Source organism: Pygocentrus nattereri, chromosome 18 (assembly GCF_015220715.1).
Source record: "Pygocentrus nattereri isolate fPygNat1 chromosome 18, fPygNat1.pri, whole genome shotgun sequence".
NCBI classification, from domain to species: Eukaryota; Metazoa; Chordata; class Actinopteri; order Characiformes; family Serrasalmidae; genus Pygocentrus; species Pygocentrus nattereri.
The window spans coordinates 2330555-2353054 of NC_051228.1; the positions used below are offsets into that span (position 1 = coordinate 2330555).

At 44.9% G+C, this 22500-nt stretch overlaps 1 protein-coding gene across 4 annotated transcripts in view; it reads right to left on the reverse strand.

The window, feature by feature from the left end:
* Nucleotides 1-22500, reverse strand: part of kdm6bb (lysine (K)-specific demethylase 6B, b) — a 67456-nt gene that overhangs the window by 12894 nt on the left and 32062 nt on the right. For 3 of the 4 annotated variants that reach the window (XM_017721975.2, XM_017721977.2, XM_017721976.2), the window contains 18 exons: nucleotides 13680-13736; nucleotides 13438-13561; nucleotides 11634-11717; nucleotides 11010-11208; nucleotides 10393-10593; nucleotides 9679-9813; nucleotides 9002-9337; nucleotides 7388-8642; nucleotides 5582-7139; nucleotides 4925-5051; nucleotides 4272-4377; nucleotides 3321-3526; nucleotides 2955-3061; nucleotides 2773-2841; nucleotides 1298-1446; nucleotides 1089-1203; nucleotides 687-874; nucleotides 117-258 (listed from right to left, as the gene is read on the reverse strand). In XM_017721975.2, the coding sequence (XP_017577464.1) occupies nucleotides 117-258; nucleotides 687-874; nucleotides 1089-1203; nucleotides 1298-1446; nucleotides 2773-2841; nucleotides 2955-3061; nucleotides 3321-3526; nucleotides 4272-4377; nucleotides 4925-5051; nucleotides 5582-7139; nucleotides 7388-8642; nucleotides 9002-9337; nucleotides 9679-9813; nucleotides 10393-10593; nucleotides 11010-11208; nucleotides 11634-11717; nucleotides 13438-13556 (5096 nt within the window). In that variant the 5' untranslated portion in view covers nucleotides 13557-13561; nucleotides 13680-13736. The remainder of the gene's footprint in view (nucleotides 1-116; nucleotides 259-686; nucleotides 875-1088; nucleotides 1204-1297; nucleotides 1447-2772; nucleotides 2842-2954; nucleotides 3062-3320; nucleotides 3527-4271; nucleotides 4378-4924; nucleotides 5052-5581; nucleotides 7140-7387; nucleotides 8643-9001; nucleotides 9338-9678; nucleotides 9814-10392; nucleotides 10594-11009; nucleotides 11209-11633; nucleotides 11718-13437; nucleotides 13562-13679; nucleotides 13737-22500) is intronic. The other variant, XM_017721979.2, reaches the window with a different exon arrangement.

The window sequence follows — 22500 nt, forward strand, 5'->3', positions numbered from 1 at the left end:
AGTTCGCTCCCTGGAAATTCTTCATGGATCACGTCTTACTAAACCGCGGACCCTAAAACGGCTGTTTTCCATCCGGCAGCAGAAAACAAGCCTCTACACAAATACGCTGAACTCACCTGATCATTTTGTAAGTGTTCGGGTCTGTTATCTTGATTGTACGGGCGACATTCCAGGAGACATGAATCATGGGAACAATAGACTTGACCTTTTTGACCTCGTTCCACTCGAAGCGCTCCAGAGCCAGCTGATACTGGTACGCTGGGAGGAAAAACACAAGCAATTTACTCAGAAACAGAACACACACGGATCCCACGAACCAAACGTAAACCAAGCACATCGTAAAAGCAATATGATTTTCGGAAAACCTCTCAATCAGAGCAGACATCTGGTTCCTATCACTGCCTTATCAAAGCTGGAACCTCAATATGCATCACATACGTCCCTTTGGTCTTAATTATTGTTCTGTACCGACACAAAACCTCTCGTTTACTGACATCTAGACTTATCCAGAATATTTCACTGATCTTTATTCTGTTACATTTTATAAAAACGCTGCATTTTGTGATGAATGAACCAACAGAAATGGTCAAACATTTCAATATCAACAACTATATGTAAAGTTACATAAAAGGACACTTGAGACTTATCAACTCTAGCACCCCCTGGTGTACACAGTCAGCACTTACAGTTGAGAGGGCCCACATTCCAGGCAATGTTGTTGCACCAGCCCACAGCCTGCACCCAGTGCACAGTGCCGGCATTGATCCACACCAGGTCTCCTGGGCGCTGGATGAAACGATACACAGGGATGTTGGCCTGGTACAGATCCTCTAGAACGGGCCACCATGAGCCAGTCAGGTAGTCTACTCCATGCCTGAGGGATGACAAGTCAAATGATCTGCTAGTGGAATAAGATTATCTTTCTCGATAAAATGACTAAAAACAAGTAAAATGCCTTGAAAATTTCTTGAAAACATTAAAGCCATTGAGCACAGAAAGCTACACATAGACTATGCTCTGTAAAACACAATTCTGAGATGAAGAAGAAAAGCTGAAAACTGTAAAGAGGTGAACTACAAACAACTCACTTCTCGCAGAAATCACTGATGGCCTCCCAGTAATGCTCATGCACAGCAAACCACTCGCAGTCTCCAGGGCCGATGTTGATGTTCACAGAGCAGAAGTTGTTGTTCTCCTGGTGGCCTGAAGAAACGACACATCGCATCACGTCAAAGAGATGATAACCATATTCGAAAGGTTTTAGGAACATTTTTCACATGAAAGAGTGTGTGGAGACCTGGAGTTCTGCTGCCTGGAACCTTCATATACAGCTGGACGGTGTTCATGCCCAGAATGGTGTGACCCACGTGGCTCAGCATGTTATCACTTGAAGAGACACGCATGAACACTGGCAACTTCAGCAACTCCTGCAGCTGGGGTTTCCACCTGCACTCAACAACACAACACTCTCTGAAAACACAGTCAATGCACAACACTCCCACCATGCACATATCTGCAAATAGCAGAGGATCTCAGGTATAAGTTGAGTTAGGTCTTCTTAAGACCTAAGCTCTCACTCCAGAGGATAATATGGAACTAGGGAGAAAACTATTTCCATTTTGCCTGCCCAAACTGTCAGGTTTCATCCCACATCAGAAGGCCTATGATGAGAGTCTGCTGTGTACCCAGCCTCCAAGGTCCAACCGCCAGTTACCCTCTCTGGAGATGACCAACAACACCATTTCTAGGCCTGAGGCTATTCCTTCTCCTATCACCTGAAAGAGAGCATCTATGGATAGGTAATGCTTTGCCTCTGGGTTTATCCACCTGTCCACCTCTCCTGTTGGGTGAAATGCACTGGCCTCAGGCCATGTATTCATTCCAAGGACTTCAATAAGATACCATAAAAACAGTGGTATCCACTCCCCCACTTGAATACACCGTCAATACCAAGCTGGACCTGAAAAGTACATTCAATCTAGGCTGCATCCGGTAAGGGGAGGAGGGAAAATCATGTTCAACACCCTCAGTGGTCACTATGAGTACACGGGCATGTCCTTTGGAATGGATAAAGCTCTGACTGCCTTTAAAGCATTCACAAATCTCCCCTGCTTTGTATCTGTCCAAGACCCACCAGCGATATTTCTGGCACCTAACACTACTTCTGAAGGATCATTGTGCGACAAATCGGAGAAGACTCCATATCATGTGCCCAGTTTCTACTTATGGGCTTGGGAGGTTTCCATGAGCAGCATCCAAATGAACCTTGGTATGGTTCTATAAGCTCATTCTTCCGAGCTCCAAAACTATTGCTCCTGTTCAATGGGACTCTGAAGCCAGAAGGTTTAGCAAAAGAACTCTAAGAGGGGCTCATCTATGGAACCTTAAAATAGGTAACCTCTTATGTTTCTAATGTTGCTTGTCTTGATGAGTTGCAGTGGGAACAGTCCACGAAGCTGATGCAGCATACATGGGTGACCAGGACTCTCCAGCTTCTCCAAAGTTGCTTCTGGTAGTCCAGCATTGAGGGAGATGTACAGGAATTGCCAATGCAAGCTTTTATGCTTCTCTCTTACAATTCTATGGGTTCTGTCACTAACCTGCTCACTTTTCCAATGTACTTATGGTAGCAGTGGACAGATTTTCCAAGGATTATTGTTTTGTTTTACTAGCCAAGGTACCTTTAGCCTATAAAACCACTGCTGACAATCACAAATGTTACAAAAAGAGTTTCTTTCTTAGAAAACCTTTGGCTGTGGACATCAGTCTTACCTCTTTGGGTCTGAGAGGTCAATGTTGGTTCCAAATTTGATGATTTTCCCAGTGGCTTTCTGATCAGAGCTAAAAGAAAAGAGATACACATAATTTCCCAAAGTGAGCAACACATCACTGGAGAGCCAGATTTTGATGAGTAAACATTAAGAGATAATAAAATAAGTAAGGCATCTTCTGACTTGGATGTGCCGGAGACAGAAGGGGAAATGGACAAAGTCTCTGATTTCGCTTCGACTGGTTCAGATTTTTTCTCTCCCTCATCTTCATCCTCGCTGTCCTTCTCTTCCTGAAAGAAGTGCATAAAAGCAGAAAAGATGTTGAAATTTGTTCTTACTACTCAGTGCGTGCTTCTTGCGAGGCCTGTGCCTTATGCTGACGATCATAGAGAGACATGGATATTTTGGATTTGTTGGGACAGTATGCTGGAGGAAAATATTTTTCTTGGAATGAAATGCAGCTTTTATTTATAAAACGCAGCAGTTTTTACAGTATGCACAGTTCAATGTAAAACAATAAAGAACGCCCTTGTCCATTGGTGGACACACCTGTAAGCTCTCCTGGAAGCTGGAGGCCTGATACTGAGCATACTTGGCAATGGTGGTGTGGGATCGGCTGCTTTCACATGGCCAAGTCTGAGCTGAGCCGGCATGGTTCCAATTTTCATCAGCTCGCTGCTGCACCTGGGTCCTCACTTCCACAGCATGTTCACCATTCGCCTCCACCAAGGACTTAGTGGAGAACAAGCCCAGGTCTGGAAAAAAAGAGAAGTGAGGAGAAATGTTAGGAAATATTTTACTAAAGTAGGTAAAATGTTACCCTGTATTCCTTTAGCAGGCCACAGAGCAACAGGCGGGTAGTCATTAGTAGGAGTAGGTGATTTGTAGCTGCGGTTTAGCAACAAGTGACACAGTGACAGGGTGACAAAGGGCCATATCAAGTTGAGATACAGTCAAGCAATGAATGGCTCCAAAAACCTCCCCAGACTAAACGATATACAGGGTTCGCTGTCCCCAGGCTTTGCTCTCCGAACTTTTTGTTCCTACAAGCATTTTCCTCCTATTTCCAATCGTATAGCACAAAAAAGGAAGAGAAACTTTTAAAGTTGTGAAACTTGTACTGTGGTTAATATTTGAAACAAAAAAGCGATACATATATAGCTTATTGTAAGTTGGACAGTGTGCCACAAACACACACGACAACAAGAGCCACACATGACAACAACAGCACCTTTGAACACATCCACACGATTTAATATGAATGGACGGTTATGTTAGCGTGGGAAAGCAACATTGCAAAACAATGACACTAATGTGAAGTGCAGATTAATAGGAAGGTTCTCTGTGTGATGGATATTCTTTAAAGATGCACTTTAAGGATAGACTGACAAAGATACACTGCTGTTAAGCCTCTTTATGGAAGCAATCCAACTGTGCCAACCCTCTATTTCTGGCAGCCTCTATGTGTGAGTGAGAGAGATACAGACAGAGGGTACTCACTAAGCCGGAGGGATCCTGCCAGGCCTCTGATAACAGTAACAGGGTTTTTGGGATCTGTGCAGAACTGCAGCAACACTGGAGAAAACGCATCTCTCTTACTCTCGAGCTAAACACACACACACACACACACACAAACAGCGTCAACAGGGAGTAACGTACTATGACAGTAAAACAAGTTTTCTAAAGGTGATTTTCCCTTGGACAGTGCAGTACAGCAAGCTACGTTTACTAGTCTGGACCTACAACTATCTGTACCCTGAACGAGTATCTGCGTCCGTTTCCCATCGTGCGAAAGGACGCTGAACGTTGGTCGGCTTCTCTGTAGGTTGTGTGGTGGTAACATGACCTCTCTTGCAAGGCTAGCTAGCAACGATGGAGTTTTTGATTGACCTCTTGACTGATGTTTCACTCTGCTTTTGGTTTTCTGTGAAGAGTCATAGATAGTGACTCTGGCTAGCTAGTACCTTTTTAATAACTGTCATCTAACTTAAGTGACGACGCACAGCAATGCATGTGATGCAGGTTCACTCGGCAGTGGAAATGATGACTAAGCGCATGTTCATGGGTACCAGTACTGTACCGCACTGCCCAGTGAAAAACAGTGTCAAAGCACATAGACGTCTAAGTAAAAGATACAAGAATCTTATGCTCACGTAGATGCTGGGTGTTGGAGGATTGAGCTTCTCACGGGGTATGGGAGACTCCGCATTTAATACAGGCTTTATTGACAGTGCAGGCAACAGATAGGACTCATGAAATTTGCCCTTTACTGTTGCCCCTCTGTCAGAGAGAGAGAGAGAAACAAGGTTGACAAACTGAGCTGCTCCAATAAGCACACACTATAAGTGAACACTGAGCCTGCATACATGCTTCACACTTCAGTAGTAACTACCTTTCTGTTGAGACTGGGGTGCCCAGGAGTGCCCAAACCTGGCCCTGGAGACCCACCACTCTGCACAGCTCAGCTCCAACTCTAACCTAATCCACTTAAATTAGGTAAACAAAACCTTCAGGGGGATTAGAGCCAGCTGTGTTGGATCTAAACTCTCCAGGGTGGTAGATCTTCAGGATTGGGCACCTCTGCTCGTTGATGAACAACTTGAGTTAGTCATCTTTTCACCTTTTATCCACGGTTGTACATGACGACAGATGGGCAACTGTCTGTAATTGTACACCTATATAGTGAGTGGAAGTACAAGGTAGGGAGTTCTAATGAAGTGCATGGCTCATGTAAATCAGAGAAATTGCCCTAACAGGTGCAAATGTGCAGGGATTTTATTGTCATTCCAAGCAAAAGCACTGAGGCTTACTTGCAGGCCTCGATGATCTCTGCAGCTGTGTTCTTAATACTGATATCCTTTAGCGGAATCCTCTTCTGCTCAATCTCAGAGGCAATGAATGTTTGCCTCCCATTACTCTTTACTTTAACCAGGTGGATCTTCAGCTCTTTCAGAGGTATGGCAGACAGGGCCTGTAGCCTCAGCAACTCAGCTTTGCTCAACGGAGGCTTGCTGGAGCCACTTGCATTGATGGAGGTGTTTGTGTTGGTTGTTGCTTTTGTTGTGGCTTGTGTTAAACACGCACTTCCATTATTGTCTTTGTTCTCATTCTCCTGCGCAGGTTTGACTCTCTCTTCTTCCCCCCTCTCTTGCTCCTTTCCCCTTTTTTCCTCTGCCGCTTTAGTCTGTTGTTTGATGTCCTCTACTGCCTGGTTGTTCCTGAGCTGCTTGGAACGACCACCGGAGGTAGAGGAAAGCGGCAGAGATTTTGGAGAGCTGCGCTGTGTCTCGTTCTCAGCCTTTCCTTTCTGCTTTTTATGTGTTCTTCCTGTGCCCTCTCTTACATTTGAACCTTCATGTTTGCTGCCAAGCTTTTGTTTCTGACTCTTCTCCCGCTCTCCCTTCTTCTCTCTGACTCGTTCGGATGCCTTCTCAGTGGCTTTGATGGTTTTGGACTCTTTTTTTCCACTTGTTTCTTCTGGGATGGGGACAGAGACAGGATTAGAGCTCTGGGTCAACAGCACCTCGCAACTGTGGGCCAGTCTGGCCTGCAGGGTTGCGGGTGACATCATCTTTGCTTCCTTCTCTTCCTCCAGTGAGGTACAGGTAGGCTCTTTGTGTGATTCTACAGCTTTGATTAGGTTGTCACCAACTTCTTTGTGGGCCCCACTGTCCTTTTTCTGTTCCTTCATATTTGTATCATCCTCAGGCTCTGAAGTCAGATCTGGGGGTTTCTGGGAAGGGGCTAATCCAGTAGGGGTTAGGATAGTTTCAGACAGGCCAGTGTGGAATGGGCCATATGGAGTCAAGCTAGGTGGGCTCAGGCCAGGTTGAGACAAGCCAGCTGTGGCCAGGCCAGTTTGAGTCAGACCAGTTGGAGACAGGTCAGTTTGGGACAGACCAGATGAAGACAGGTCAGCAATGGGCAGGACCGTTTGGGATAGTCCAGTTGGGGTCAGACCACTTGGGTTCGGGCCAGCTGGGGTCAGATCAGTAGGGGACAGGTCAGTTGGTGACCCAGCCACTGGATATACAGTTACTGGGGATAGTGAGGTTGGGCTTTGTTGGTCTGGAGGCCGGATCTCTGGGCCCAGTGAAAGAGAGGAAGAGTATTTGACCCCACCCAGGGCGTTTGGAGGTGGTCGGCCAAAAGGTCCACCTCTGTAGGTGTACCTATGGCTGCCTGAGCCAGAGATGTTATCAGTCTGGTGCAGGTGGGGTCTCTGGGTGACCTGAGAGCTTGTTGTGCTGCTGTCCTGCTGTTCTACCTCATGTTCTTCATCCTCCTCTTCCTCCACAAACTTAGAAGGCTCTTCAAGTCCATAGAGTTTGGCCAGGTCACTGTGCCGGTAGTCTGGCCAAGACATTCCTGTAAACGAAATTTTTTTTTTATGACAGGTAACCAAATGTATAGTATTTATATATCCCAACGAGAACCTATTTACATTGTTAGGAATAGAAAATGAAAACATTTGACATATGTAACATATGCTTACAGCTAGTGTAAGAAGTAATTGAACCTGACTGTGCTGAATGATTAGTGATTCATTTTTGTGTTTTAGGCATATGTAATTATCAGCTACAGAATGCTAATTCAGAAGCCTCTCTTGGACTCACCAGGTTCTTTCCAGAGCTCTTCTGGGTCTCGAAGTGGAGAGATGTGTGTTGGGCTAGGCTGGAGCACAGGCCGTCTCATCATTATATCCTCCTCTTCCTCGCTGAGATCTGAGACAGGGGAGCCTTGCCAGCTCAGGACAGGGGGGCTGGCTGAGGGGTCCAGCCGCAGGTGGTCATCTGTACAGGTCCCATGGGCAGGCAGCAGGTCTGGAGCATGCTGGGGCCTTGCCTCAGGCTGCTGGGGAACGCTCTCCTCAAAACCAGTGGATGCATCCGAAATGGGAATTTCCTGCTCACTGCTAGTAGGCAGATTGGAGGTAAAAACTTTGAGGTCAGACTGCTCCTCTTGAGGCCTCTTGAAGCTGCTGGTGTTGGGACTCATAGGCTCAGAGGAGGGCAGGCTGTCATCACTATCTGAGGTCATATTATTGGCAGTATCTTTTGAATGGCTCTGATTGGCTGGAGGGGTGGAGGAGGGTGGGACGGACCCTGAGGTGTGTGAAGAGTCAGAATGGCAGCTGCTCTCCTCCTCTCCTCCACTCTCTACATATTTACGGGCTGGAGATGATGATGTGCGCAAGATGTCTGGAGATGGAGTAGACTGAAAAATGGCTGAATGAGAGCTTTTACTAGGAGAGCCCAATGGAGTTTGGGGAGACATTTCTCTTTTCTCTTTCTCTCCTTTCTTGATGCCATCTCTCTCTGCTCTCCTCTGTCTTTTCTTCGCATCTTTAGCTTTCTTCTCATTCTGTCCCAGCCCCATCTCCACTTTTCTATGCATGCCCTTCCTCTCCCGATGCCCTCTTCCCTCTTCCCTTTCTTTCTTCTTTTTCTTGGCCTCCAGTTTTCTCTCCATCCTCTCCCTCCCATCCTCACCTTTCTTTTCTTTCCTTCTCTCACGCTCCCTGTGCCTCTTCTTGGCTTGGCCATGTTTCTGCAGGTTTGCTTCCAGCCGGCTTATTGAGCTCTCCTGACTGTCGTGGTTAGAGGAGCTGGAGTGGATGTAGTTAGATGGACTCCGGTGTTTGGAAAGTTTGCTCTTCTTCCCCTCTGACCTGTGAGAACTAGATCCAGGTTCAGGGCTTGGAGAGGCAGTGGAGGCCTCTGTAGCGGGACTTCGTTGCTTACAGTGGTCTTTCTCACAGGGAGCACCATATGGCTGGGGGTGTTTGGCGGTGCCGTGGCGCCTCCCTTCCTCTTTTGGCCCCTGTGACCGCTGCCATCCCTCCAGCCCTGTACCAGAGCGCCTAGTCTCCTGTGGGGAAACAAACACACCACAACTTAAATCACAGGCAATAAAACAACAGTGAAAATCTGACTTCTTGTTTTTTTTTAATTTTCAATTCTTATTTTTATTCTGTTTTCTCAATATTGTATTAGCAGCAAAAGTTTGAGCAAATACTGCTTTGGTATACTATGTTTTTCTGTCTTTCACTCTCTAGACTAGCTTTTCACTTAGAACAGCTTGGCCCAGTAGGACAATTAATTGGCAAGCTATTTTTAGTTTTGAAATCAGATTTAAAAAAGGCAGTTTGAGGAAAATGTCTACCTTTTGTCTCATGACAGTGACAAAACAAAAAAAAATCTAAAAAAGATTTTGGAGTGGACACTCACACTGCTCTGCTTTGCAGGGCGATCCTGGCTCTTCCAGGCCATCGTGGGTGACCCACGGCTGGGATGCAACACTGTCATCCCATTGCCAGATGCATCTGGATGTCTGTGTGTCGGCGCTGGGGGCTGGTGCTGCGGGCTGTAAGGCACTCTGGTGAAGTTTGCTGGTGAGGGGGGAACAGTATGCCCCCAGTCCCCTTTGGTTCCACGGAGGCCCGGGTGATCTCGGGGGTGGCTGTGGCCTGGTTTCTGAAAGGCCTGGCCGGGGCCACAGAGAGCAGGGGAGGTGGGATGGGTCCTGTGGGAGTGATCTCTACTGCTGGACTGATTAGACTCCTGCTGAGACAAGGTTAGAGCGTAAGGAGTTATTTAATTAGATGAAAGGATCATTAAAATCTTCACAACTTCGCATGCAGTAAGTGTGTTGTTTCTGTTCTAAAATGCCTATTTTAGCTTAAAAATAAGTTTCTAATTAATGAATGATATGATTTATGTGTGTTGCACAAAATTATGGTTTGCAGGGTGGGCTACAAGATTTGAGTTTGCCCAGCAAGAAGGAATATTTTGAAATATTTTGAATATTATTAAAATATTTTGAATATTAAAATATGTTTTAAATCTTGCAATATTTAAAAAGTCCCAAACAAAATGGGGCAATAAAATGGGATTTGGTGTCTGACCTGGAAGCGTGAAGGAGAATGCCTCTTATTTGACTGACTCCAGGGGGCAGAATTTCTATATGGGGGGCTCCAGGTGCGAGGGGGGTGGGAGAGTAGAGGACGGTTCATAGGGTGCTTCATTCTAGGGGTGAAATCCTGAGAAATGGAAAAACACAATATGGCAATTCAGCACTGCATTTGGCACTAATTGTCCTGACCAGCAGGTGGTGCTAAAATGCACTTGTTCAGTGACTGTAAGTCAATATGACAGTGGTTCCCAACCTTTGTCCTGCAGTTCCCCTTCCCTGCACATGCAGTACCGGATCTGATCCAACTAATCTTAAACGTGGTTGCGTTAGAGCAGGGAAGGCACCAGGGTACTCCAGGACTTGGATTGGGAACCACTGGCCAACAACAAGCTTATTTGATTTGATTTGAAACATTGATGTAAAGCCTAAAGTTAGCTTCTTGAGTTGTGCACTGGAGCTATACGGCCAATGCAACTACCCAGTGATGGAAGCTTATAGCTGCCATGTTCGTATTGTGTTACCCGAATGCCTAAATCATCACACACTCACCTCAAACCGTACTGAGTTGGTAAGTAATCTCTAATAGACTCTCTTATGTGGTTTCTGATATGGTTTGACACACTGTTATTTATATATATGGTCAAAAGTAGAGACAAAATTCAGGCTCCAGGACGGCTGTTACTATTTACTATTTACTATTTATTACCTGGTGTGAGCTGTTGCTTTTACTCCTCTTGCTGGGGCAGTCGTCCCTGGACGGGGAAGGGTTTCGGTGGGGGGCTGAGTCACTGTGCGGGGGGGCTGGCCGTTTGAGAGAGGGACTCTGGAAAGGCCGGGATGGGGACACTGGACTCCATCTCTCTCCCTGTGCCTGTGGGGGGCGCTGCTGCTGGTGAGGGCCTCCGTACTGAGGAACACAGAAGTCAGAGATGTTGTGACAGTGTCTGTAATGACATTCAGGTGGGCAAACACAGAATATTTTAATTGGAACCAATAGTTTGTTGTTGACTGACATGTTGCTGGTCTATTTAACATGTTCTTATAAATATGGACACTGCCCATCTCAAATTCAAGGTCATTTAGCATTTCAGAATGTTTTTAATACATAAGTGTGTGTTCTTTTTCACTTCATAACAACTTAGAGGGGAATTCCTCAGATTTGATGGGGAATGGTTGATATTTCTTTACGGTGCTGGTGATAGGAACCAGGGGTCAACATGATTACATTTTCATCTGAGACTAATCTGCCTCCCAAGCATTCGACAGGTGGTCTATTCAGATCTGAGTGACATGGTCCGAGTGTCCGCTCTCTGCATCTCTCACCCTCTGAGGCTGGCTGGCGTGATTGTTGCTGTTGGAGACGGTTCCTCCGCACCCTGAGCTGTAGCTGTTAGTAGCGGCCCGGTCTGTGTTCTGGTGGTCCTGGTGGTTTGGACCCCAAGGCCGTGGGGCTGGCCGGATCCTCCCGGGGCCTCTCTCTCTGGGCTGACCGTGAGCTCTGTCCCTGCTTGACTCTGGAGGTCTGATCATAAGAGTACACATATGATGTTCCTCACACTGCAGGAGCTGCAGTTTTCACCAGTAATGATAAAGTCCTGCTGTCATTCTATACGAATTATTAGACCGAACTGTGCGGAAACACGGATTCCAAACTTTCAGTCCAGACCACATTTGTGATTTTAAGCTGAAGCGGAGATGTTTTATTATGATCTGAATTTAATGAAAAGTTATGGCTGTGCTTTTCCACTTTTGCCATGTTTTTGACTGAAAAAAGACTAACGCAGATGTGAGCTGGTCAAGTTATAAAGTGATTGTGTATTCATGTTATTGCATTAATATGTTATTGCAAAATGAGTATTACGACCAATATAAAAGAACAGAAGTGTTGTATTAGGGCTGAAGCTGAAGGCCATAAGTCGGTGGAGTTTTTCTGTAGCTCAGACTGACCTGTTGTTATAAGCTTTATGATGGTTTCTTCCTGATGTGTGACTCAGACCGGGGTGCTGGAGTGGGTACACTCCTCCGCTGGCCCTGTGGATGGAGGCAGAATGAATAAATGAGTATAGCAATATTTAGTGTTTGATTAGGGTAAAAGATCTGCAAACACAGACAATCGTCTAGAGGCGCAGCTGCATTGTACAACGTACAATATCACCACAACTCCAAACGTAGAAATTCCGTAGTGACCGAATTTTGTCCCTGAATGGCACTGGATCCCCATTTAGGAGTCAAAATATTGGTATGAATATACAGTGGGGAAAAAAGTATTTAGTCAGTCACCAATTGTGCAAAAGATGAGAGAGGCCTGTAATTGACATCATAGGTAGATCTCAACTATGAGAGACAAAAAGAGGAAAAAGAATTCAGAAAATCACGTCTGATTTTTAAAGAATTTATTTGTAAATTATGGTGGAAAATAACTGACTAAATACTTTTTTCCCCACTGTAGCTACATCTATGCTGCATGCAAGCTAACACTGCTGCACCCTGAATTGACTTGCATGCCATGTCTAATACTGCACTTCAACTCTGTGACAGCAGACTGGAGCCGAGTACTGATGAAGCAACTTATCTACCACACCTGAATAAGCTGGCTCGTTTGTGTGGGGTATTTCCAGAGTGCTCTCGTGTCTGTGTGTCCTTCTGGTTCTCTCCATTTAGTTAAGCTGTCATAGTCAGACCTGTCGGAGTCATTAGCCACACTCTGGAAATGTCCACATTCCCTGTTTTACACCCAAACAGAATAAAATTAATTCCATCTCCCTGCCTTTTTCCAAGTAAACGTCCGCCCACCTGTCCGGCCGGACACTGAAGGACGACTGACTGTCGAGGCCTCCTCCTACCAACTTCCACCTCCAGCACACACCTCCAGCTGCCCACGCCCCAGCTTGTCTGATTATGTCCATTCAATGCGCAGCAGTGTTTACGCATATTTGTATGTCGACTCCATAACAACAGTGGGGTCCAAAAGCCTGAACCCATCAGTGAAAATGATTCCTTTCTAATTCAGTTACAAATCATATCGTCGGCGTAAGTCTGTAAAATTTGAAGAATTTCAGAACCTTTTAGGATTCGACATGTGTGAACTCGAGCTGGCAGTGGGTCCACAAGTTAGTTCAAAAGCCTCTGACCACGAGTCATAAATTTGAATGGGGTCCTAGAAAAAGTGCCGAATTTTGAATACTTCTTCGTTTTAATTGCAATCTCATCAGCTACAGCTGTGATTCTCAAGAACGGCACTCTGAGATCTTCACTGGGGCGATGCTGACTACAGAACGCTGACAGGTCTGTGTGGAAGCCACCAAGATTACTCAGATAGAACCAAGCTTCCCCAAACAGGGTGGGGCTGTTATACGAAGGGAGGCGGGTGGTGTTTGTCCATGAATTAACACAGGAGTCTAAATGAGTTGTAATAACTCTCTAAAAACAACAGATTTTAAAAAACCATGTCTCCGCAGCTGTGATCGGACTGTACTGTGCGTGATTAGGGCAGAGACTGTGAAATGCTGGCCTTACATGTTGAAACTTTTGTGCAACTTTAGGTCCTCCAGCCTGAGTTCATGTGACAAATGCTCCCATGATAACAACTGTGAGCTTCAGGAAGCAAATGCGCTCATTTGCTGGTAACCAGACAGCTTAACTAGCCAGCTGTGTAACCTCAAAGTTGCAGGTAACTGATGTTTTAACCTGCAACTAGTTGCGAGGAAGTTTCACCAGGTAAAGCCAGCCTGAACGTGGACTAAGAGCAGACCTGGACGGAGCAGCCCAGTTGCGTCCGGAGATCGGAGCCCATGCTGCTCTGCTGGAGCCACCGGAGGGGAAGGAGTCCCATGAGTACCGTCCAGAATACTGCTCTGCTGCGTGATACATCCAGCCTGGGGCAACACACACACACACACACACAAAGCAAAGTGTTGCTGTGGGCGACAACACAATCTGGACATTTTGCAGAAAACTGACGCCACTGCATCGAATCAGTAAATCAATGCTCACCACACTTACGCACGCGGGAATCCCTCCAGTGCGGAACAGAGACAGCACAACTTCAGCCTGAGAGAGAGAGAGAGAGAGAGAGAGAGAGAGAGAGAGGGAGAGAGAGAGAGAGAGAGAGAGAGAGAGAGAGAGAGAGAGGTATTTAACAGTAGGCCATTGTTTGAGAGGATATGCACTGTGAATTCAACACAGTTCACTATTTGAAACTATTAATACAACATGGCACAATGTTAGATGGTGGTAAAATGTAACGTTGCGGATGCTTCAGAGCTTTTTTATCATACCAAATGCATCAGAATGTCTATTTTTTAAGACTTCTGATAAGTTGGAACAGGCAATGTAGGGCCAAATTTTGAAAATACTTCCCAAAACTATGAATCCACTTACTTGTGGTCAACATTTCACACACTGTGCTGCACTAAATCCAAGGAACCCCTCAAAATCTCAAGCTTATTACATACCAAGGCTTATAAGTCAGTAACTACAAGGACTTCAAAGCAAAGTGGCTGAGCTGTTCTTAGGTTGTAGCTGTGTGTAAAGAACACAGGAATAATTATGCTTTCTTTTGAATCAAACTACTGACGATAACCACGATAGCGCTGCTGTCGGACCAAAACCTCGTTGGCGTTTTTCAGTTTTTGACACAGTTTGAAAATACCTACTGTCCTTTACATTGTGTGTAAATTTCAACATGAATGGACCAGAAGAAATGACCCAAAATTGCTTGGGAAAACGTCTGGTTCCACTGACTTACATTAAAAGTAAAGTAGATTTTTTTCCTTCTCCTGTAAAGTTACCATTTTGGAGATACGAGGTTTTGGTCTGACAGCAGCGATATGCTCAGATGCAATTTATCATGATAACGATGAATGTCGTCATATTGTCCAGCTCTACATCATAACGCTATATTATTTCCAGCAGTCTTAGACTTAGGTGCCTCAGCAACTCTTCTAAAATATAAACTGTCAGAAATTGACTCATTACTGCAAATCAAGTAACAAGAAGCTACTCATTCCTCCAACAATCAAAGCGGAGCTTGTTTTGGTGAAACTGAAGCTTATTTCAGTTAAATGGGCCACTGTTAAAACACAGCTGTCGCTATGAGACACCCCACCCTCCTTATCACGAAGAAAAACAAACCATTCCGATTTAAATCTCACTCCGAATCAAACGGCAGAGTGGCAGAAATCAAGCAGAAGGAGAGGTGCACTATAAAAATCTATTAGAATCAAATGAACCCTTATTACTGCATATCCCTGTTGTTGGACGAAAACCTTGTATCTCCAAAATGGTAACTTTACAGGAGAAGGAAAAAACCTACTTTAATTTTAATGTAAGTCTATGGAACCAGATGTCTTTCCAAGTCTTTTATGGCCATTTATTGTGGTCCATCCTTCATGAAATTTACATACAACATAAAGGCCAACGTGCATATTCAAATTATGTCAAAAACTAAAAAAAAAAAACTCAAAAATGGAGATATGAGGTTTTCTTCAGATAAGCAAATATTACTGCAGTACTACACTGCCGAGCAGCACGCCATGCAGCACCTGCATGCGTAGTTAATACGATTTGATCATTATTATCATGTGCTGTCCAGTTGTTTCTGACTCCTGGAGACCACATGGATAGTGCTTCTCCAGAATATCCTGTCTTCTCTTTGGGTCTCCAGGCTTCTGAATGGCTGATTCACGATTCCTCTGATTATCTGCTGCCTCCCTGTAGCTGGTCATCCTCTTCTTTTACCTTCAAATCTTCCAAGCATTATGGACTTTTCCAATAAATCAGTTCCCAGAATGCATCCAAAATAAGAGCTTCAGTTGGGTCACCTGGGCTTTGAGTGAGAGGTGAGGCTGGATTTGTTTGAGGATCCATTTGTTTGTTTTCTTTTCCGATTGTCCCAAAAGTCTTCACCAGCATCAAAGTTCAAAGGCATCTGTATTTTTCCTGTTTCGCTGGCTCACTGTCCAGGTTTCACTTCCATCCACGGGGAGGTCCACATCTTCCCCATCAGAGGTGAAGTTGACAGCCTTTCCTGTAGAAAGACCTTCGTCCATCAGAGGTGAAGTTGGCAGCCTTTCCGGTAGAAAGACCTTAGTCCATCAGAGGTGAAGTTGGCAGCCTTTCCGGTAGAAAGACCTTAGTCCATCAGAGGTGAAGTTGGCAGCCTTAACTGTAGAAAGACCTTCGTCCATCAGAGGTGAAGTTGGCAGCCTTTCCGGTAGAAAGACCTTCGTCCATCAGAGGTGAAGTTGGCAGCCTTTCTGGTAGAAAGACCTTCGTCCATCAGAGGTGAAGTTGGCAGCCTTTCCTGTAGAAAGACCTTCGTCTATCAGAGGTGAAGTTGGCAGCCTTTCCTGTAGAAAGACCTTCGTCTATCAGAGGTGAAGTTGGCAGCCTTTCCTGTAGAAAGACCTTCGTCTATCAGAGGTGAAGTTGGCAGCCTTTCTGGTAGAAAGACCTTAGTCCTCTTCATACTGAACCAAAGACCCATCTTTTCACTCTGTTCTACAACCTCCCTTATTAAGGCCTTCAGGTCTTCCAGATTTCCTGCTGTAAGTCTTGTAACATCTGCCATTTGAAGGTTATTAATGTTTCTACCACCAATCTGGAATCCATTTTCCTACAGTCTGCTTCTTGTATATGTTCAGCATGCAGGACAAACAGATGTGGTGACAGGGGGCAGCCTTGTCTGACTCCTCTGCCCATGTGGAACCAGTCCTGACCCTGGTTTGTTGATCTCTGCTAAAACCTTTCTGTTATGGGAGCCCCTGAAAGGAGTTAAAACTCTAGGCAGCATAGCTCTGTGCTTCTCTGATGCATGCAAGCTTCCTCGCATTGATTCCAAGAGAAGGGCGATTTAATCAGTCGATTTTAATTTTTTAGGAAATAATTAATTGCATACTGCAATTACTTCAACTCTCAGTTTAGTTTTACTATTTTGAAATGATTCAGAATAATGTGTGAATCCACAGAATCCTAAACAGGATGACCGGATCAGAACCGTTCAGCTGGAGCACAGCACAGCTGCTTTTACTTGACCCATTTTTCTTGTAGTTAATTTAGCTAATTTTACAGTTACGGTAATTGATTTCCACATGAGTATTTTCCAAACTCTCTTTATCCCTCCTTGAGAATTAAACAAGCTAGTTTTGTTACTGTGCTTTTAAGACTGATAGGCCACAGGCTCTTCCAAGTAGTGCAACCATCTAAGTGTTGGCTCTGTCATCAGGAAATTGTGAGTTGGATCCCTGGTGATGCTACAGCCGTCCATAGCCGGGAATCCAAGAGAACACAATTGGCCTCGCTCTCTGGGGGGGTAGGATGGCCCCATCACTTCTCGCCCCATCACTGAATGCAATGCTAGTCAGCCCAGGCGTCTGTTGATATAATAGATCTGGCGGTTGACTTTTTCCTCAGAGCGCGTTCGGCTGCCCAAAGACATTCCGTGAGCGGCAAGTCGAAAAGATGCAGTAGTGCTTCACAGGTCTCAGAGGAAGCCTGTGCTGCCTTCACCCTCCTAGCATTGGCAGCACTGCATGATTCGGGGAGTCATAACTAGCAGGTGGAATTGGCGACGACTAAATTGGGTAAAAATCCCCAAATTTTGTAGGCAAACATAGTTTTGCATTAACCATTCTCATAATTCCTTAGGCGTTTCCTCCATTTCCCACTGTTTAGCAGTTTTCCTGATGCTTGATTTCCTTCCTGATTTGTTTTCTGTGGTCAGATGTTCAGTCTCCTCTTTGAGGATGTAATAACCTCGATGGAATATTAATCTTCTTCTTTTTTCTCCTTCTGGATTTTGGTCTGCTAACATGTTTCTCAATTTTCAAGATATGTCACTGTTCCAACTCCGGATGGTCTGATCAGGAACAGAGTGCTGGTATATGGAGTTTTTTTGATCAGACGTATGTTTTTCGCATCATTGTTGTTTAAATGAATTTTTTTTTTCTATAAGAATGAATGGGGGCAAAGGCTTTTGCACCCAGCTTATGTCATGATGGCAGCAACACCCTCGCAACCACTTATGATACTGTACCAACCACCAAGCAACACTCTAGCAACCACTTGGGATACCATCGGAACCAAATAGCAACACCTTAGCGACCATCTGAGATACTGTAGCAACCACCTTACTATAACTGCACCTTACTATAAATTCTATATAAAAGAATTTTCCCTGAAATGTAGGATGTTTTGTTTGTGCTGAACATGGCACCAAACTTTTGATTTTCAGTCTCGAAAAATCAAGACGACTGATTCTTGGTGTAAATTTCATGGTGTATGTTTGATTCATAGCTTATAAACTCAAATATGAAACTTTATGGAAAAGCCCTTCCCTAATCCAAACTCACAGCTGTGGTTCTGAGCACTCAGTGGAAACACAGTCACATTCCTCTAATCTTAACCCAACACAGGCCCTCTCAGAGCTCCACCCCCCCACCGGCCGCTTTATCAGGACAAAAAACACACACTGTGTGTGTGTGGCGTGTTGATAAGTGCGTGTCTGTCCCTGTAGTGTGTTGGAGAGTGATAACAGCCGGTCCAGCATGGGGAGGAAAAAAGAGGCTAACAGTGCAGGAATGGCAGGAATGTGTAGAGGTTCCTCTTTATTCCTGTGACTAAATCTGCCCACCAGGTGGGTCAGCGCCTGAGCTTTTGCCGTCAGGCTGTATAAGTGCTCTCTTGGTCAACATGTACAACTGTTCATTAACATTAGGAGGCGAGAAGTCGCTGCTTGCCTCTTGTGCGAGTATTCGAGGCTGCTCTTGGTGGATGTGGGTGTGTATGAGGACAGGAAAATGTGATATATCTACTACATGTATCATCATTTTGTTTGGAACATGAACTTTAGTATAAATTTACACGTTTCTCTTATGTTTCTGTACAATATTATTGGAAATGCTGCTAAGAAACCAAGAGAGTCGAGGTTGGTGGCCTTGGACCCCTGCTTCTGCAACTGGTAGGAATTTGTTTGGGAAAGTGAGCGCCCCCTCTGGTGTAGTACCGAACACCTGTGGAGATCTTGCCTCAGTAACTCGGACCTAACACAGATGCATGTACCACCGCAGTGTTGGAAAGGCCCTAATAAAGCTCCATAGTCAACATCTAAAGAACATGTTAACAGTAATGGGGCGTTAATAACTCACTAAACCAAGGTAGTGTTATTGTAAAAACAGCGAGAAATTGGGACGAGAATGTAAAAAATATGTTTTTCATACGTTTGTAAGCGTCCCCTCCATTTTCTGGGTGATACTATTGAAAATTGCTTGAGTTAATCGTGTAGCTTGTCAAAGCTCCACGTCATACTTAATTTGCAAAAAGGTGCAAAAAGGTCAATTTTTAAGGTTCTTTTTAGAGACTCTCAGCTCAGCCTCACCCAAGAATGGAGCTCATGGGTCAGTCTGGCTTCTATGAGCGCCCCCTCTGGTGCTGAACCGACTACCTGTGGAAGTTTGCCTCAGTAACTCTGATGGGAAAGTCCACCAATAAAGCACCTCTAATGTCTTTAATAAAATGTCACATTCAATAATGTGGTCTTCTGCTCGTTATCTGAACATCTGAACAAACATCTGGACACCTGAATAAAATGTTGACAATAAGGAGGTGCTAATATCTATCCCAGGTTTAAGGAGCTCTTAAACTGAATTATAAGTCACTGTTTTCTACTAACTTTGTAGGTAAGCTTGTAGCCATGAACACTAGAGAGCGGGGTTCAAGTCCCTGCTTTGGCAGCAAGGCCAATGTTTCGGCTGCTTTGGGGAAACTTTTAACACGCTATGTTCGGTCTCCTCTAAAAGTCCCTGTAATTACTGACTAATAAGGCTCTGTATATAATAAGCCTGAGATTCAAAGGGGTTAATTAAAGGTTCACGTTGGCCTCCTGCAAGGGTCGTGTAGCAGATACAGTAGAAATCGGAACCACAGTGCACAGAATGGGTCGCAGTGAGAGCGCCGCTAGACTAGACGTTTATTTTATAATCTACCTGTAAAAATTCAGTGAAATTAAACTTAAATTACTATAATTATTATAACTTATAAGGCATGGCAGTTCAACTCCACTTGGTGTGAGATGTGACGTGGACTGCATTTGATGCTACCGATACTAACCGAAATACTGTCGCCTCGAGATTCCTAACTTCATCTTTTTTGGATTTGAAAACGCCAGCTGTCCTTCACATTACGTGAACATTTCACAGTAAAAGGGGCCACAGACCTGGTCCAAAACTGCTTCATTGAAAAATCTGTTATGACCATTGTTTACTTTCCCTGCAAAACGACTGATTTCGCCAAATTATCGCCTACATCGGTCAGATCCTCCGCAGTCTTTAACCCCCTCAGTTTTCCCCTTTACAATATGAATTGTACAATCCAGCATATGATTTCAGAGCTATTTCCATATCTGGACTATTTCGCCTCGAGCCAGTCTGCCCTCTAATGAGGAAATTAAAGCAGCAAACAGGAGCTCAACTGAAGCAAACGAGAGCAAAGCAGGGGTTTATGAGCCAAGCACTGAACGTAAGCACACATGTACATATGTCAGTTAAGCCGTTAAGGAGGAAGTGGCATCAGCTTCCTGTGGAAACGTGACTATTTCTGCTGCACACACACCACCTAAACGCTGCAGTATCTAACCAAACCGGTGCATCTCACACAGGCCCTTTACACTAGGGCTGCCCAAACTTTTGTCTTGGGAGGCCAATTTGCAGAGATTAAAGTCAGACAGGCAAATTAAAATGCAAATAAAGAAGGCAGGCAGACTTCAGAAGTCTTTGAAGGTGTATTTTATGACATGCCACTTATTTTGCTGCTAAAATGCTTTGAAAAAACGCCTTAAAATGTAATTTAAAAGAAAAAAATACCAGCATTTATTAGTTTTATATAGTATACAAAGACGTCTGTTCACCCACTGAGTAAGGTAGGGGGACTAGAGCAATTTCTGGTGGGCCAATAAACCGTCCTCATGGGCCCAGTTTGGCCGGTGGGACGCACTTTGGGCATCCCTGCTTTGTATTGGTCTTTTTTCTGGAACAGTACCTATAAACTGTAGACCTTCATATCTAGTCTCTTTTATTAGTTCCTCCCTGTTTCCTCTGTCTGCCTGCCAGACTCCTCCATTCACTTTCTCAGCTTTCATCTCTCTCTACACACTGCACGCGCACACACACACACACACACACACACACACACACACACACACACACACACACAAACACACCAAGACTGAGAAAAGAGAGGGGAAGAGACACACACACACACACACACAAACACACCAAGACTGAGAAAAGAGAGGGGAAGAGACACACACACACACACACACACACACACACACACAAACACACCAAGACTGAAAAAAGAGAGGGGAAGAGACACACACACACACACACACACACACACACACACACACACACACACACACACACACAAACAAACACACCAAGACTGAGAAAAGAGAGGGGAAGAGACACACACACACACACACACAGATGGTGCTATGTGCTTTTACTACAGACACATCAGCCCTTTTCACACTTACACTTTTACCTGGGATTTCTCCGCGAGCCAGAGTGGAAATCCCAGCAAAGTTGACCCAGATATTTATCTACACGGATCCACTATGATGCCCGGATGATTAAAGGTGCCACAAATTCAATTTAAACACATTTCTAATTGTTACTGACGTCCACATAGGAGCTATGTGGCCTTAGTCGGGGCGAAAATGGCCAGATGTGGTTTAACATAAAGACTCATCTCCCCAAATGTGTAGGTAGCATCAGGTTTTAGTCCCCACTGCACACAGATTCACATACACTTTATGTCCAAAAGTTTGTGGACAGCCCTGCTTATTAGTGAATAAGGTGCCCCAACTGCTGGACTAAAGAGCTGAGATTCGAGTTAGTTTTCTTTTTTTTGACACTGCCCTTCTGACTGGAAGTTGAATGAATGAAGGGGGGTCTCTGGCGTTTTTGCAGGACTGTATTGTATTTATGGTTTGGAATATGCTGCCAAAATATGACAACATATTTCATTGTTATGGTCAGGAATGGGCTCTATCAGAGCGGAACCGAGACAAAGGCTGAGAGTCTGCAGCGCTGAGTGATGGTGAGGAGGGAAAGAGAGAGAGAGAGGGAGAGAGGGAGAGAGAGAGAGAGGGGCAGAGGGAGAGACAGAGAGAGACAGACAGACAGAGACACACATAGTGAGAGAGAGAGAGAGAGAGAGAGAGAGAGAGAGAGAGGGACAGAGAGAGAGAAAGAGAGAGAGAGGGAGAGGCAGAGAGAGGGGCAGAGAGAGAAAGGGAGAGAGAGAGAGAGAGAGGCAGAGAGAGGGGCAGAGACAGAGAGAGAGAGAGAGAGAGAGAGAGAGAGAGAGAGAGAGAGAGAGAGAGAGAGGGACAGAGAGAGAGAAAGAGAGAGAGAGGGAGAGGCAGAGAGAGGGGCAGAGAGAGAAAGGGAGAGAGAGAGAGAGAGAGGCAGAGAGAGGGGCAGAGACAGAGAGAGAGAGAGAGAGACAGAGAGAGAGAGACAGAGAGAGAGAGAGAGAGAGAGAGAGAGAGAGAGAGAGAGAGAGAGAGAGAGAGAGATGGAGAGGTTGATTGGTCCAGGTGGACCAAACGAAATGCACCAAAATTGCTTGGAAAACATTCCGGTTCCATTGACTTACATTAAAAGTGAGGTATGTGGTAAAGTTGCCATTTTGAAGATATGAGGTTTTGTTCTGACAGCAGTGATATGTAGGTATCTGTATGGGTTATAATACGTCCCATATGTATTGTATATGTCTCTGGCTGCTCTTAATAAAGTCAGTAAGGAAGCTG